The sequence below is a fragment of the Astyanax mexicanus genome, chromosome 14 (assembly GCF_023375975.1).
Source record: "Astyanax mexicanus isolate ESR-SI-001 chromosome 14, AstMex3_surface, whole genome shotgun sequence".
Classification (NCBI taxonomy): Eukaryota; Metazoa; Chordata; class Actinopteri; order Characiformes; family Acestrorhamphidae; genus Astyanax; species Astyanax mexicanus.
The window spans coordinates 15,875,650-15,892,157 of NC_064421.1; the positions used below are offsets into that span (position 1 = coordinate 15,875,650).

Sequence of the window (16,508 nt, forward strand, 5' to 3'; positions counted from 1 at the left end):
TGTAATGGAAGTAAAATATAAATATTTAAACATACTTGGTATGGATTTATAAACAAAATATATTTTAGTATTCATGAAAACAAACTTACTTAAATCTAACTTAATACCTAAATACAAATGTATGAAAATATGTTTTTTAGAATTGCACCATATAGCGAAAAAGGCCCAAGCATACGAAAAGAGAAATTTAATAATAAAAAAAAATAATAATAATAATAATAAAAATCACATAATGTGTAAGTTTTCATTATTCATTAGTATGTTTTTTTTTTTCAGTTTTGAGAGTTATATTCAGCTTAGCGTAAGTACTGCACATATCCCACCAAACAAGAAGACGCTTAAGACTTTTTGTAAAGAAAAATCACTGCGATTCATTTGTGGCTTGTGAATCGGTTCGAGCAATTTATCGAAAAGAACTGGTTCAAGCGAGCGGTTCGCAGGCGAGTCGGACATCGCTACGCCGTGATTGTGGCGAAGATGGCGGAGGAGGAGGCAGCCGAGAGAGAGCGCGGCACAAGGGGAGAGACGGCGGCCCTGAGAAAGCGCTTCAGTGGGCTGACCGCGGCGCTCCGGGACAGCGCCGAATCGCCGCTGGACGCCTCCGCTAGTTTCTGCCGGGAGTTCTGCCAGGTGTGTGATTTTCCGTGCAGGTTTTTTGTCTTTTTCTCCGGTGCCTTTACAGCTCCATCACTGCAGAGCGGAGCTTAGCTTAGCATAGTTTAGCCTAGCCTGCACGGCTAGCTCCCATACCGCACTCCTGCAGCCAGCTGCGCGGAGGGGCACTGAAACCCCGGCGGTTTAGCGAGGAGCCTCGCTTTGAGACAGAAGCTCGCGTGCGCGATGCGCTGTAGTGAATCGTGGGTTCGCGTGAGGAGGCGCGCGCGCGAACTGCAGGACTGTTTGAGGGTTTTTTTACTGGACTATTTTTGTAGTGTTTTTGGAGGGTCGTTAGTTAGCTAGCAGCGGGGCGCTGCAGGTAGAGGCTGCCAAGCCCCCTCTGTGCTCTGTGCTGTGTGTATAGCTTACTCGGCTATGTGGCTAGCTGGCTTTAGCTTTTTGTGGTACCTAACGCTAATTGCATTGATAATAAGGGAGTGTCTCGACCTAAAATGCGGGCGTGCACGCAGCCTTTTGCCATAAGGATGCTTTTTAAACGTTATTTTAGAGCCTTGAACAGCGAGAATTAGAAATGGGTTCGTAAACGGTGCTACTGCTCCTCCTGCTGCAGTTTCCAGCACTGCCCTGGGATTCATGGCCGAAAATGCACAGATTAATGCCAAATGTTTTGGATACATGTCTGTTTTTTTCTCTCTATGCATCCAGTCGTTTTTTTCGTGCGTCTGTATAAAAATGGATGCAGTGACCAGGTGGCTGAAATGAAGGATGTTTGGCAGCAGCTACCAAGCTGTATTGATTTCCCTCTGCAGAAGAGACACATTTTTATTATAATTAGGTCGAGCTGGACAGAAGGACGGGGCTGGGCAGCAGCATGGGGTGAAAATCATAAGAAGGCATTAATACACAAACATAAATGAATGTAGCTAATAATTAAATAAATAATCCACCTGACATTTTACTGTTAATAGTATGCATTTATATAAACACAGTACAGGCTGTATGTCTGTAATTAAACGCGTGTGCAGCCCAGTATGTTAGTAATTATACTGAGTGAGTTGTTTTGAAACGAGCAGTGATCACCAGCTGTGAGGTTAATGCAATCTTTCATTCAAGGGTATTTTGCAGGGATGCACCAAAATGAAACATTTTGACCAAAAAGGAATCATTTGGCCATAGGCCAATAAGGCCATTTTCCATCTTTTTTCCATCTTTGCATTAATGAATTACTGTAAATGTTTATTTTCCTTTCTATTTAGTGCAAAAAAAACTCTAAATTACAAAAATACAGTATTTATAAAATAAGTATTTAAGACTAACCCAAATTAACATCCCAGTTGACATGACAACAACAAATCACAATACAGTGTTTCCACTTCTTACATTTTGTAATGGCCTGCCGCTGCAAAATTATTGCTGTTTCTTCTTTTATCATAATTTTATGAAGTGTCACAAAATCGCAATTATAAAACTCTGTAGAGAGATTCCAATTTAAAACATGCATGCGATGCATGAGGAAGACAAGGTTGAGAAGAGCAAAAAGTGGATTAAACTAGCTAATGAAAAGTTAGACAAGTAAGTTTAGTGAGTTAGTCACACAAGTGCTTCATGACTCTGAGCACTGTATGAGTCCTCAGCATCCCACAACTCACAATCCAGATTTTGACTGTACTACATGAAATGTACGCCATATCACAAGCACAGAAAGCCACAGTAGACCAAGTCACTTGAAATTTGTGTGGGCTTGCTGTGATATGATTTTTGTCATTTTCAGCCACTTAATTGTGGTTGTCTAATATTTGGTGCATCCCTAGTATTTAAGCTAAGACTGTTTAAATTGGTGAACCATATAGGAGCAGCAAACCTTTTTGAATATGGACATAGTTTAGGCTTTGCCGGTGTGCTGGAAATTGTAGTTTGCGCATTGTTCATTTTAAGGGTGTTGCATTTCACAGCATATGACACATTTTTCTTAAGTAAGCTTAAAGAGATCTTTAAAAACGTATTAGTTTATTTGTTGATGTTTATCAGTGACTTTAAAACGTGCTCCTTATGCTTTTTAAGCATAAGGGATACTCCCAGAGAGTCGTTGACAGACATGCCCTTTAGTTCATTTTCTGTCATGAGCTGAAAGTCTGTTTGAACTAATTTTGAAGAAATGAAATCTTTGTGCTGTGCTGCCTCCTATGTTGACAAAATTGTTGTGCCCAGAAATGGCAACATAACTTTAAACCTAAAAAAAAAAGTTTACATTTATTTCTTTACCAGATATATTTACTTAAAATAATTTAAACATTCATACAGCAGAGGGCACTCAAAAGTTCACAAGGTCTTGTTGGCTCTTAAGCCAGCCTATTGTTATCTAGGAGCACATGTTTTTGTGGCCATAGCTTTGTGTAGATGCTATCAGATAACACTATTTCTTGACATTATTTAGCCAACATTACTTGAATTGCTAAATAAATGCCTTTAACGATATACATATTTCATATACATAACACCACTCTTGGGTCATTCATGTTCTGTCTTGCTGTACCTGTCAGTTCTTTGATTTATTAGCATTACATATAACAGAGACAGACAGTTGTGGTTTATATTGTGGTTTTATCTACTGTCACAATTCTATATACTTTTTGCACAAGAAGCACTTTAATAGGTCAGACACAGCTCTAATCCTTGATGTTTTGTAAATTAGTGATATGCAGTGTGTTCATATTTATTACTGTGCTACATTTCCTCTAATTATAATATGTACTTTCTAAATAGATCATCAGATAACTGATACATGATGAGTTTCTTCTTTGGCAAGTTCTTGGGGCAGTGGTACTGCTTGTTTTAACTGTATCTGTACGCTTTCAGAGTGTGCACAAATACAAACTAAATAAACGCATAGTACATTTTAATAGACTTTAACAGTATCTGTATTTATTGTTTAGCCTTTAGTAAAAAAAATAAAATAGTCAGGCCAGAAATGTTGTTTTGAGTCCTAAAATGGATCCTCAAGTATAGGAATACTTAAATCAAGCTTATTTTTTTAAAATATTTTTTGTGCCATTAACAGAAACATATGTTTAACACATTTTGTTGTGATCTTGGTTTGTGTAAAGTTAGAATAACCCAAGAAGAAGGAATAATAATGGACCTCCTTTTAAGAATGCATCATTATGCCACATGAAACATAAACTTTATGCACAAATGTATCAGGACACCTGCATATTAATTTGTTTCTTTTAAAATCAAGGGTATTGAAAAGAGTTTATTCTGCTTTTTTTTGGAGTAACTGTCTCTCCGGAGAGGCATTTTACTTGATATTGGAGCATTGCTGTAAGCAATTGATTGCATTCAGTACCAAGTGTCTTAGTAAAGTTGTGGATGGATCACCATCATTCTTCTGAACACAGTTCCACTGCTCCACAGCTTAATGCCGGGGAACTTTATACCCTTTAGTCCACATCTGGCATTAGGCAAGGTGCCAGTTCTCTTGGCAGTACTTCTCACCAGGGACTAGACAAGCTGTGTATGTATATTTGCACATCTGTGTCAGCAGTGGGTGTACATTTACAGTAGTTGAAATCATTCTTTAGAAGGGCTGCCTGCAAACATTTGTTCACATACTATGAATCAGTATTCAGAATCAGAGTGCATTTTTTGTGCTAATAGGTTGTCCAGTATATTTCATTAATTATATCCTCTGTTTTCAGATACTTGTGGAATATGGAGGCCAATGGAAACCTGAGGAAAATCCACTGCCTTTGCTGGAGATGTATACAGTGGCTATACTATGCTTTGCCGAAGCTACCCCTTCTCTGTTTCCCGAATGTGAACACGTCACAGTTGTACTTGAAAAGTTAGCTTTGTAAGTATGAATAACTTCAGTATGCTTTTCTGTTATATGCTCTTTTTTGTCGTTACAAAGTTTTAGGTGTTTTATGATGTGATATTTTACATTGTAAATGTCTGATTTTTTTTTTATTTATTTTTTTTTTATAGGAGTTGTCTGGATTTACTGCTCTCAGTCTCTGAGAACGTCCCAGGTGCCTTATGGGAAGAATTTCAGTCTTCTGTCAAGGTCAGAAAAAGTCTGTTTATTAAACCTTATGTGGCTTTCTGAAACAACAGGTTATTTTTTTCAACAAAGCTGCTCTGTCGATAATTCCTAGATGTATCTACATCCAATCTATAGTTTTGTCCTAGTATATGTTATTATTAGACATGTTGACTGCTGTTCTCACTGTGTTCTGTATTTGTTCGTATGTAAAATTAGAAGGCAAGGTGTAATTGACAAGGCATAAATAAGAGGTTAGGTGTCTGGATTATAGGTAGGGCTGGTCAAAATGTATATTCTAAATGTATTTTGGAATTTTGGCTGATACAATATAATCCCATGCTGATATGAACAGTAAAAAAGCCACAGAGAAAATGCCAATAATGGCCACAAAATATCAAAGTATATAGCATTTTGTAATTTTATATATATTATTGTCCATCCTTAACTTATGTGACCGTTACTTATTGGTTAATTCTTACAGGTGGCTCATAGTATTCTTCAGGCGAATGGGAATCTGCAGCTCAGCACTCTGAAGACTTTAGCTGAAGAAAGTGGTGTTTGGAACAATTCCACTCTGTGTAGCCTTCTGTCAGATAGCATGACAGATGTTGAAAAAGGTAAAATACGTTCTGTTACTCATTTGAATTTAGACTTTAATGTTGTGTGTATGCAAATGCAGCACTAGCTACTGTCTAAGTGGCTAAATACATATATTAGCTTTCCTTGTGCAGGAGTACATCTTACAGATTCCCTTGATTTTGCTTGCTATGTTTAAATCAGTGTATTTTTATTGTTTACAGTTCATGAGTTTCTGGCACAGGAAGGACCTACACTACTTGATATGCGCATAAAGCACCTTATCAAACAGAAAAGTGTTGAAAAAGCTGCACTACTTGCAAAGACGTGTGCAGAGTTTCCAGAATTCGGTGGAAAGAAGAATTTCAAACAGATGTATCTTGTGTGTTTATGTGAAACAATGTCTCAACAAGAGTTAATGCAAGAGGTGAGTGAATTTTAAGATTTAAAGCAAGAAGATTTATTTAGTGAACAGTTGTAACATCTGTAAGAAAATATCAAATGAGGATTCTTTTTAACAGTTTAGTTAGGCTTTATGGTTGCTTGAGCATAACCTGCACTTAACTGATCTAAACAGTTTTGACAGTAAAACTGTCAAAAAGGTTTACTTGGTTTAGGTTGTTGTACCAATTGTAATTATATAATATACAAATATTACATTATGGGAAAGTTAATTATTTGAAAGATTCTTGCATTTTAATTAGTTTTACTATTTTAATATTTTACTGTGTCATAGTGTCAGTAAAAGGTTCATAACCAAGTCCCATATTTTAAAGAACCAATAGAATTTAACTTAAATGAGACTATTTATCCCTAGGTCACGCAGATCTGTGCATTGGGTTTCAAAGACTTTATTTAGCATCATAATAATTAGGAGCTAATTTAAGAAGTTTCTGTTTAGTTGCCCCTGCTCATTTAAGTAACAGATTTATGTGGTTCACTATTTTTCTTTTCTTCCAGATTAAGGAGATAGATTGCAGAGATGCTCTGGACATGATTTGTAATTTAGAATCTGAGGAAAACGAAAAGGGTGCTCTTAGCCTTTGCACTGCTTTTCTGAAGCGCCAACTTCTCCAGGGGGATGCTTATTGTGCCTGGTATGTTTTTAAAACCTTTTTTTATACTTTCTGTTATTTATAGAAATTCAGAACATTTTGAAATCTCAATATATGGCTGCTTTTCCATTTGCTAATTATACAGTGATAAATGAAGTTTATAGTTGTTTTAATACTTGTTGGAGAGTTACCTTTAACTGATTCACAGTTGCAGTGTTTTGGATTAATGGGCAGGCAGTGTAGCATTATTTTTTGTTCCTTTCAATGACCTTTGACCCCTTTTGTCATTGCAGGGAACTGACACTGTTTTGGAGTAAGCTTCTGATACGCCTTGAGTCAGCACAAGCTTTTTTAGATCAATGCAGACTGTTAGCACAACTCTCTGGGAGTGTTTATCATATCCTTCTTTTCATCAAAGTTATCCAAGCAGAGGTGAGTTTATTTATTTATTCATTTATTTTAAATATATAATTACACTTATTTGAAAATACTCATGCTTAAATAAGTTTAAAAATATCATGCGTTTGTCTGTTTTTTTTGTTTGTTTGTTTTTTTGGAAGGCTCAAAATGAAGGACTTCCAGTATGCATTGAAATGTGCATTCAGGCTCTGAAAGTGGGAGTGACTGGCACTGAAGATTGCAGTACAACGATCTGCAAAACAATTTCTTGCTTGTTGCCATTAGATTTGGAAGTAAAACGAGCATGTCAATTAACTGAATTTCTTGCCAAGCCCACTGTGGATTCATACTACGCAGTTGAAACGCTGTTTAATGAGCCTGACCAAAAGCTTGAGGAGGAAAGCCTCCCGATTCCAAATTCACTACGCTGTGATCTGATGTTGGCCTTGAAGACACAGTGGCCTTTTGATCCTGAGTTCTGGGACTGGAAAACTCTGAAGCGTCATTGCCTTGCTCTGATGGGGGAGGAGGCATCAATTGTGTCCTCCATCGACAAGCTGAATGACAGCGAAGACAATGAAGGATTGGATTATGATGAGAGAGATTTCAAGCATCTGGAGTTTCTTCTCAGTCCCTCAGATGACCTCAGTGACCATGAAGCTGAGAAAAGGAAAAAAAGGGAAATGAAGAAGTTGAGAGAGCAGGGATTTGTGTCGGCAAGATTTCGCAACTGGCAAGCTTACATGCAGTATTGTGTTTTATGCGATAAAGAATTCCTTGGGCACCGGATTGTTAAGCATGCACTCAAGCATGTCCAGGATGGTATTTTCCGTTGTCCAATATGTGCCAAAACATTTGAGACAAGGGCAGTCCTTGAGCCTCATGTAGCATCACATGTAAAACAGTCATGCAAAGAACGACTTGCTGCTATGAATGCAAAAAATAAGCCTGTTTTGCCTGACTGTAAACTAGAAGACCAAGTGAAACCTGTGAACATTGGCATGAATAAGTGCTCCACTTTCGCAGGATCTTCAAACACTAAAACTGCTAAGAAAGTCAAAAGTAAAGCATGCTCCCTAAAACGGGGAAGCCCAGTACGTGACGTTGAAAACACTGAAGACTGTTCGTGTCCTGTTACAAGCTGCCAGAAAGTGTTTAAGTACTTTCGAAATTTAGTTGCACACGTGAAAGCTCACAAAAATGAAGAGGAAGCCACTCATTTTCTTGAAATACAGAGTCAGAAAGCGATTTGCCAGTATTGTCGCAGGCAGTTTGTTAACGTCACACATCTAAATGATCACCTGCAGATGCATTGTGGTGAAAAGCCGTATTTTTGTATTCAACTTGGATGCAAAAGTAGCTTTCACTCTCATGCTGAACTTCTTATGCACAGAAAAGTGCATACGGACTTTCAGGCTCAGTGCATGTTTCCAGACTGTGGGAGAGTGTTCAATGAGACATACTTACTGTATGATCACGAAGCACAGCACTACATCACATTCGTCTGCAAAAACAGTACGTGTGGCAAGATATTCTATTCTCAGTCGCAGCTAAATCTGCACCAGAAAGAACATTTTGATGATTCGATGCCTCAAAGTGGTTCCTTGAATCAGGAATTGTCAAACCAAGTTTCTGAAGTTCCAAATAATGGCAGTCCGCTAAAGATTCCGCATCCAGCTGTTGAAAATGCATTGAACTCTCTTCACAAAACTGTAGAGCTACCTGCGCATTCTTTCTCTTCCCCAGCAGAATCATCTGTTACACATAATCAGTTGCCAGCTAATCCTCCTTCTGTTGTGAATTCAGACAGTGAGGTGACCCAGACTCCAAAAACAACATGCGTGGATCAGCCTGCTATGGACAGTGCAACCTGGTGTCGTCGTGTACCATGCTATGTGAAACTGACACCTATTCCAGTAAAATATGACGATCCAATGTTCTTGAAAGCTCTTAAGAGTTCAGATCCTGTGGCTCAGTTAATCTTTCAAGATAAGAAGCTGTTTAGCGTTACATGCAAACAGCTCAAACCTACTCCACATACTTCAGAATTACCCAATCAAACAAAGACAAAAACTGAGCCAGAATCACAAAATTCTGTGGAGAATGGGGAAGACCATCTCATTCACATCTGTCCATTTGAGACCTGTACACGAAAATACAGCACTACAAAAAGTCTGTCGAGACATGTTAAGAATGTGCATTTTGATGCATTTGAAGAGTGGAAACTTTCAAGGAAATACAAGAGGATTGCAGACCTTGCAAAAAAATCAGAACAAAAAATCCCTAGTTGTCCGACTCCAAAGAAAAAAATAAAATCCTCTAAAAGCTCGGCAGCACTCCGGAAGTTTTCAGAAATCCATCAAGTTAAGTTTCCAACAGACACTATGCCTACTGACCCTTTTTTGCCTCCTTCTGGTTCTGTCAACGCACAATCTCTTGGTGCCAAATTTTGCCCTGGGTTTGAAAACTCCCACAGTCAGCCTCCTTTAATGCAATCACAGATGCCTCAGTCATGGACTTCATCTTCATTTGATGGCTATAACTCAGACTACCCTCTTCAGAATCACTTCCCTACAGTAATGATGCCTGATACCTTGCAGAATTATCCATTATACATGCCACACACTGACCTGCTCTCAGAAAGAGACATGGACTACACTCCTTCTTTAACTGAAAATAGCAGTGCCCCACCCACAATGAACTCAGATTCACAGTCAAGTGTCATGAATGAAGCCTCAAAATACGTCTCAAGCTCTCTAAGGGTGTTACATGCTCTTAATGGTGACCAGCCATGTGAGATGTCGCAGGGATCATCAAGTGAGGATCTTGGGGGATACATGGAGATAAGGCAAAATAATCCTCACACTGTTGTTCCACCTGATGTGAACAATGCACATTCTGTGCCTGGGCAGAATTTTAATGCATATTTTTCGTCGTACCCAGCAGAGACCTGCCCCAGTTCAAGCCATCCACAGGACAGGCAAAAGTCAAACAAAGAATTGATCACAGTTGACGAAACCGATCCTGTTTTCTCATCAGAGATTAAAAACGTGACTCATTTGGCATTGCCTGTTAAGGAAGAACCAGAAACTTTCTCTATTTCCAGTGTCTGTGCACCTGGCCACACTGAGTCAAGTCAGGATTTGAATCCTCAAGAAATGTCCCCAGTACCAACTGAAGGCATATCTCCTGAAGAGATACCTGGTACTGATGAAAGCAAAAAATTTAAGAAAATTAAATCATCCAAGAGGACAAAATGGCCTGCAATAATAAAAGATGGGAAAGTCATTTGCTGCAGATGCTACAGAGAGTTTTCTAGCACAAAGTCACTTGGAGGTCACTTATCAAAGCGTTCTCAGTGCAGACCAATAGATGAAGTGGATCTTACTGCTGAATTGCCTACATCATTTCTGGATTTCCTCAACGATCCAGATATTTCAACCATGCATTCATCTCTCATCAGGACTCCAGAATCAGATGTCCTCAGCAACTTCACAGACTTGCATGACCCATACAGTGTTCAGAATGGGGATCTAGCATCAGCAGACACATACAAAATGACTTTCATAGCACCTCAGAGTGGAAGTTCTTTGGCAAACCTCTCTACTGATTTGACAGGTGAAACAGGCATTGACATGAATTCTTCAGTTGGATTGCTACCTATACCCTCTGGTGAAGATGGCAACATTTTAGAAATTGAGCGGGCACTGCGGCGCCTGGATTTAGTTGATGTACTTAACCAGGATGCATTAAAAGTTGGGACGACACCTTTGCAAGACATGTTAAAAGATGAGACGACTACCTTTCACAATCTAATGCCTGCTGCTAAAATTGCAAATAAGCCGAGTAGTAAAACTCATCGTGATGGAGACACTGACCGGAAGAACTTTCTCAAACCATTCCGATGCAGTGAAGAAGACTGTTTCTATGGAGCTATGACGAAGGAAGCTTTGTTCAAGCATTTAAGCAGGATACATGACTTCAATGATGAGCAGATCAATGAATTGAAGAAAAACCCAGACAGATTATCACCATACACTTGCTACTTGTGCACAAAGACATTCACCAGAACCACAGGCCTTAAAATCCATTATAAAAATGTCCATCACTTATCAAAAGAGGATGTGTCAAGACTGAAAATTGGCAGAGAACGAAAAAAGAAATCCTCTGCAAATGAAATACATGATAACTTGGTCCGTAACCGAATCCCCAACTTTTTGCCTGTGCAGCCTCAGTTCACATCAGTTTTTACTGTAGCGGCAACTAATGCCTCAAAAGAACTGACAAATTTACCAGCAGACAACGTTTGTATAAAACAAGAGCCTGGAACCGAAAGAGTAAGCTGTATGGCCGCAATGGAATCGCAGAGGAATTGTGGTCTTGGTTTAACACCAGAAGAAAACAAAAGAACACCAGAGGATGTAAGACCACAGTCATTACAAGTCCCTCAACCTGCTGGGGATGCTAACTCAAGTGCGCAAATTGCACCACTTGATGCAAATCAAGACCTGGGTGCTACAAACCCCCTTTCTCCTGTCAAAACCATAGGCTTTGACATGGGGCAAGCTGGCATGGCCACTTCCACACCTAATAAAGAACAGAACACGATGGATAAAAACAAGCCAAAAAAGAAGAAGTGTAAAGAGCAAGAGGAGTTCCCAAAAAGGGAAAAAATACAAAAAAGAATTGAGCCTGAGCTGGATTCAATTGAAAAATTTGATGACCTCAGTCTGTACAGACCATACCGATGTGTCCATGAAGGATGTGTAGCTGCTTTTTCAATACAGCAAAACCTGATACTACATTACAAGGCAATGCATCAGTCAGTAAAATCAGGTGCTGCAAATGAAGACAGTAACAATGCTGAGAAAGTCAAGGCTGCTGACCAGGTCCATGAATTCAAATGTCAAGTCAAAGAATGTTCAAAGGTTGTTTCAAAAGTGACCAGTTTATTAAAGCATTACCTTTTGCTACACAGATGTACAATAGAGAAAGCAAGTGCTTTGCTGTCAGGAGTGAAGGTAGGCACATTCCAATGTGATCAGTCCAAATGCCCGGCTTACTTCACCTGCCATTTGAAATACATTGATCACATTAAGAATGACCACAAAGCAATACGTGTCTCAGCAGATGGAGACTTTGAGAGTGTGGACCTTACATTCAGGTGTGAATGGGAGGGCTGTGACAGGGTTTATACCACCAAGTCAAATCTTCTGCGACATCTCATGAAAAAACACAACGCAAATTTCGAAACCATTAAACAGAAACAGAAAAAGGACGAGGGGCAAAATGTACCGACAAAAGCGCTCGGCGGAAGTCCCAACAATGGAAAAGAGAATATTGCAAGTAACAAAGTCAAGCTGAAAAAGAAAACACCCAAGAAAAAGGATGTAAAATTACAGAACCACTGGACAAGCTTTGGAGAGCCCTCACTCAAGTCCATGGATGAAGCGTCAGCCATGTGTACTGCAAAGTTTCCCCTGCAGTATCCTTGTATGATTGTGGGCTGTGACTCAGTCTCAAGTTCAGAGCGGCTTGTATTTAAACATTACACTACCCATGGTCTCACAGAGCGATACATTGAGGATCAGAGGAGCCAGTTCATACTTTGCAAGAAGTATTCACGACTACGACTTAAAGATGTAAATAAGTCAAATGATGCTTCTTCAGCGGCCCCCACTGAGGTTGAAAAGACTAAACCTGCAGAAAGTCCTGCAGAGAATTCGTTGACTAATCCAAATTCAAAGTCACAGAATTCAGAGCCTCCTCATGCTGACGTGGTGGCTAATGAGAAAAGTTCAGCCGTATCAGTTCCAGAAGTTAAACCCAAAAGGGGACGTCCACGGAAGTCAGAACAGATGCTAAAATTCAATCCAGAACGAAAACAAAGTCTTCGAAACTTTGGTGTTGCTAGGAAACGTTTTGCAAAGCTTTCAAGATCATATAAAACTAAAGATAAGTCAAAAACTCCACCTGCCCGTCGAGAGGAGCAAGCAGAGAGTGGTGTCGCACAAAAGCTTTTCAGTCCTTCAGGACTGGAGGCATCAGTCCTTAAGCTGTTTGAGGAGTCTCCTTCCACAAAACCGTTGAAGAGAAAATCACGTAAAAGGTATTGGACTCGGTTGCCATTGAAACCCCAGGAAAAACCCCGGCAGCAACATGCCAAGGTTATCCGCAAAAACTCTGCCGGCCGTGAGGTAAAAGGAGACCAACATTTTACTTGTTTCAGAAATCCTCTTAATCTGGAGTCAGTGAACAACGTCAAGATTGTTATAGATGAACACTTCTCCAGTGGTGCTGATCTTTTGCTGAAACAAATTCAGGACATGCGGCCTATGGTCATTTTAAAGAGGTGGCTGTGCAGTTGATGACTGGGTTCGAGACTCGAGTCTCCGTCATTCTTAAAAGCTTTGCACTCAGGACAAGATAACATTACATGCTGCAGACAGGTACACCAGAGGACATTTTATCTGTGGTTTTAAAAGCATTAATTAATTTGATCTTGGGAGACCGAAAGAAAAAAGACATTGTTATACAAAATATGGACTTGAATTGAAATACCATGTGCATTTAGGTTTTAAATGTTCTGTAGAAACATTTGTATTTATGACGTTAATTCCCTTTTAAAGATTAGCGTTTGCTAAAGTTAATATTTTACACACATGCTGAAATGTTTTGATATATCCCCATGGGATCTTTTTTTGTTTTTTAAGTATATATTTATTTTTTACTTCACTGTAGTGTATAGTTCTGTATATGTCTTCCACATGATATTCAATAAAAGTAACCTGGATGCTTTCTGTAATGCTGTGTCTGTTGTTTCAGTCAAGTTTAACACCTCAGTCTTACTTCAAATAAAGTTGGATTACAGGACAGTGTGACACTAACGTTGGGTGAAATATAAAATGCAGTCTAATGTGGTTAACAGATCAAATAAAACAAGGTCTGAGCCTTGTATGTATTCTTAGAACATCAACTTCAAAGCAGTTAATCAAATATTAACTGTTCTCTTTAGCCCGTCATGACTATTTTTTATTGGACAGTGTATTATCCTAAAGATAATTGTAAACAATTTGTCGTTTTAGTACCATCTTATAACACAGCACACATTGCATAGAGGAGACATTGAAATATTAAAAAGAATGAAAATTCTAAATTAATAAAGCATACATTAAATAAAACATCAACATGAAAGTCAACATACTGGCTTGTTCATTTTAATAGTCTCTTCTTGTGAAGTAAGCACAATAGGCAATAGTGCATAAGTTGCAAGAATTATTGCGATTATGTCCATATTTTGTAGGGTCAGGGAAATCCCTAAGCCCATTTTTCAAGGATTTTAGACAGACACCACAATAGAGTCCCTTATCAATGGCCATTATAGGAGAAATGATAATTTGAATATTTTAAAAAATGTCTTAACTTTCCTTTGAATGATGAGAAAGGTATAAAAACACTTTATAATAACTCTTCCAAATCTCTCAACAGAATAATTTAATATGGCTGATAAAGGGTGAAAGTGACTATCAAACATAGTAATCTCATGTTGGAGGTTTGTACTGACCTTTTCAGTGAGTGACTGAGATCATGCTTTTAAGTGTTTTGATGTTGGATTCCAGGTAAGGCTCACATGCGATAAAATAAGGAAAGTTGATTTGAGCAAAAACATAATTATTAATGGAAAGTTTTAAACTTTAGACATTCAGAATAACAGATTTCTACAGCAGAAATTCTGAAAAGGAATCCTGTTTTTTTGGGATCATCAGCTCTGCCTGATCATCTTTGGAAGCCATAGTATGTGGATGACGTGCAGTGAAATAATACAGACACAAAATAATACTTAAAGCTTCCCAAAAGTAACTGAAACATAGTGGAGCTTGATATGTTTGACTGTGACTGGGTTGCATTTTGATTTGGGATACTCACAGCGCCACCCAGTGGAATATAATGAGCTGAATGCATTTTTAGCGTTTCCTTCTTCCAATTTTTCATACATTAATTATTAAATAAAGGAGGTGTTTTTAAGTAGAAGGCTTTCAGAGTTTTTGATTGATAGAACCATGTAATATGTAAAATATATATGGATGACAAGACTCCAGTCAATAAAGGATGTCAAAGCTTAGTACAATAAGAGAACATGAGGGGAAAAATGACAAATAAAAAGCAATCCTCATTCATAATATTATTACTATTATATTGCTTTTTTTTTTTTACATCGTTTTTGCTTTTATTTCATCTGTAGGATATCTGTAGTATATATATATTGTGAAATATCTTGAGATGCACTTGCGTAGCTTAATTGGGAATAATATATCTCTGTGCTCTAGCTCTGTGCTGCTCTCCAAAAACCCTGTCCGTGCATTTACACTATTAGGCCTAGCTTAGCAGCTACACGTTTTACTTTAGTCCTGCTGAGCTAGCTAGCTAGCATGGATGCTATGCAACCTAATATCCTTACCTGCAGGTTTGACTAGCTTCAAGTCTAAATTTTTTTAGGTTGAGGAGGCATATATATATATATATATATATATATATATATATATATATATATATATATATATATATATATACACACACAATCTACCTTATTAAAGATGCTTTAAAGTGCCACAGAGGTGGTTTAACTGTCCATTATCCACATTTTGTGCATGTTTTGGGCAGGATTGTAGCTGCTCTCCCTCCCTGCTGCTCCCAACTGTTTCTATGTCCCGCCCACTACTCAGGCTTTTGACTGACAGGCAACTGAACCAATCACCTTTCTCCAACTAAAAACTATTAACAGAAATTAGTGAGTTTAAGCGTACGAGCAAAAATAAACTATTGTACAAATAAAAATAGAATTTTCTCTAAAACCTTATATAAACAACAGGGAAATTCAACACGGCTACTTATTTTATATTAAAAATGTGTTCTCCAACCCACCCTTAGATTTATTGCAAGAAATAAAATTTTACCTTTTTTAATCCACCTATTAAATACATTGTGAGAAATAAAAAAAATGTGTGAGTTAATTTAACTGCCTTTAAATGTATTATTGACAGAAATCTAGTCTGCTTTTTTTCACATGCAACAGCATAAGGACAACTCATACGAGAGTTATGGCTAAATAAAAATGAGCAATGGTTTAAGAGGATATATAAGATGTTTATCATACAGTCGAGCAGTAAAACCAACTAGAAACATTCCTAATCCAAAATTTTAGAAAGTAGGATTGAAATGACAAAAACAATTGTAGAGCATTTTGCCAAGTAAAATTTAATAAATAAACTCAATAAAACTCAATGATCATACAAGACAATTATGCAATATTTATAGCCTGCTGCCTTTATTAATAACAAGTCAACTTTATAATATAATAAAAATCACCTCACTAATCGATTGAGGACAAGCCCTCAAATGTGCAAATGTGTTCTAGTCTTGGAAAGCTATTGCAATTGCAAATTAAATAAAAAAGTTGTATTTATCTCATTATATTTAGTCATTTTAATTAGGTCAAAATAACTGGCTTAGCTCACACTCTTGACATAGACCAGTATCCTAAAGGGATAGAATCAAATCATCTTATCAACTGAGGGTATAAATCATGAGGAGATGATTCATCAACCAGCCAATTTAACTTCTTCATGTGCTTTATAGTGGACACAGCTTTTTTTGGTTTCTAAGGCAGTTAAGAGACTCAATAAACAAATAAAATTCAACAAGTTGACCTTACAGTCAAAACCAAAAATTACATCTTTACATTTTATATCTACCATGTAATTCGCTTTATTAGAAAAATATTTAGCTAGAGCTTTCCAAAAATATTGTAAATAAAA

General features: G+C 37.8%; 1 protein-coding gene across 1 annotated transcript; it reads left to right on the forward strand.

The window, feature by feature from the left end:
- The first annotated feature begins 439 nt into the window (after positions 1-439).
- znf292a (zinc finger protein 292a) lies at positions 440-13,498 on the forward strand. The gene is made up of 8 exons (XM_007257425.3): positions 440-630; positions 4,317-4,471; positions 4,606-4,684; positions 5,145-5,280; positions 5,464-5,666; positions 6,200-6,336; positions 6,588-6,726; positions 6,855-13,498. The coding sequence occupies exons 1-8, from the start codon at positions 478-480 to the stop codon at positions 13,059-13,061; spliced, it is 7,209 nt and encodes a 2,402-aa protein (XP_007257487.3). The 5' UTR covers positions 440-477; the 3' UTR covers positions 13,062-13,498.
- Positions 13,499-16,508: the final 3,010 nt, after the last annotated feature.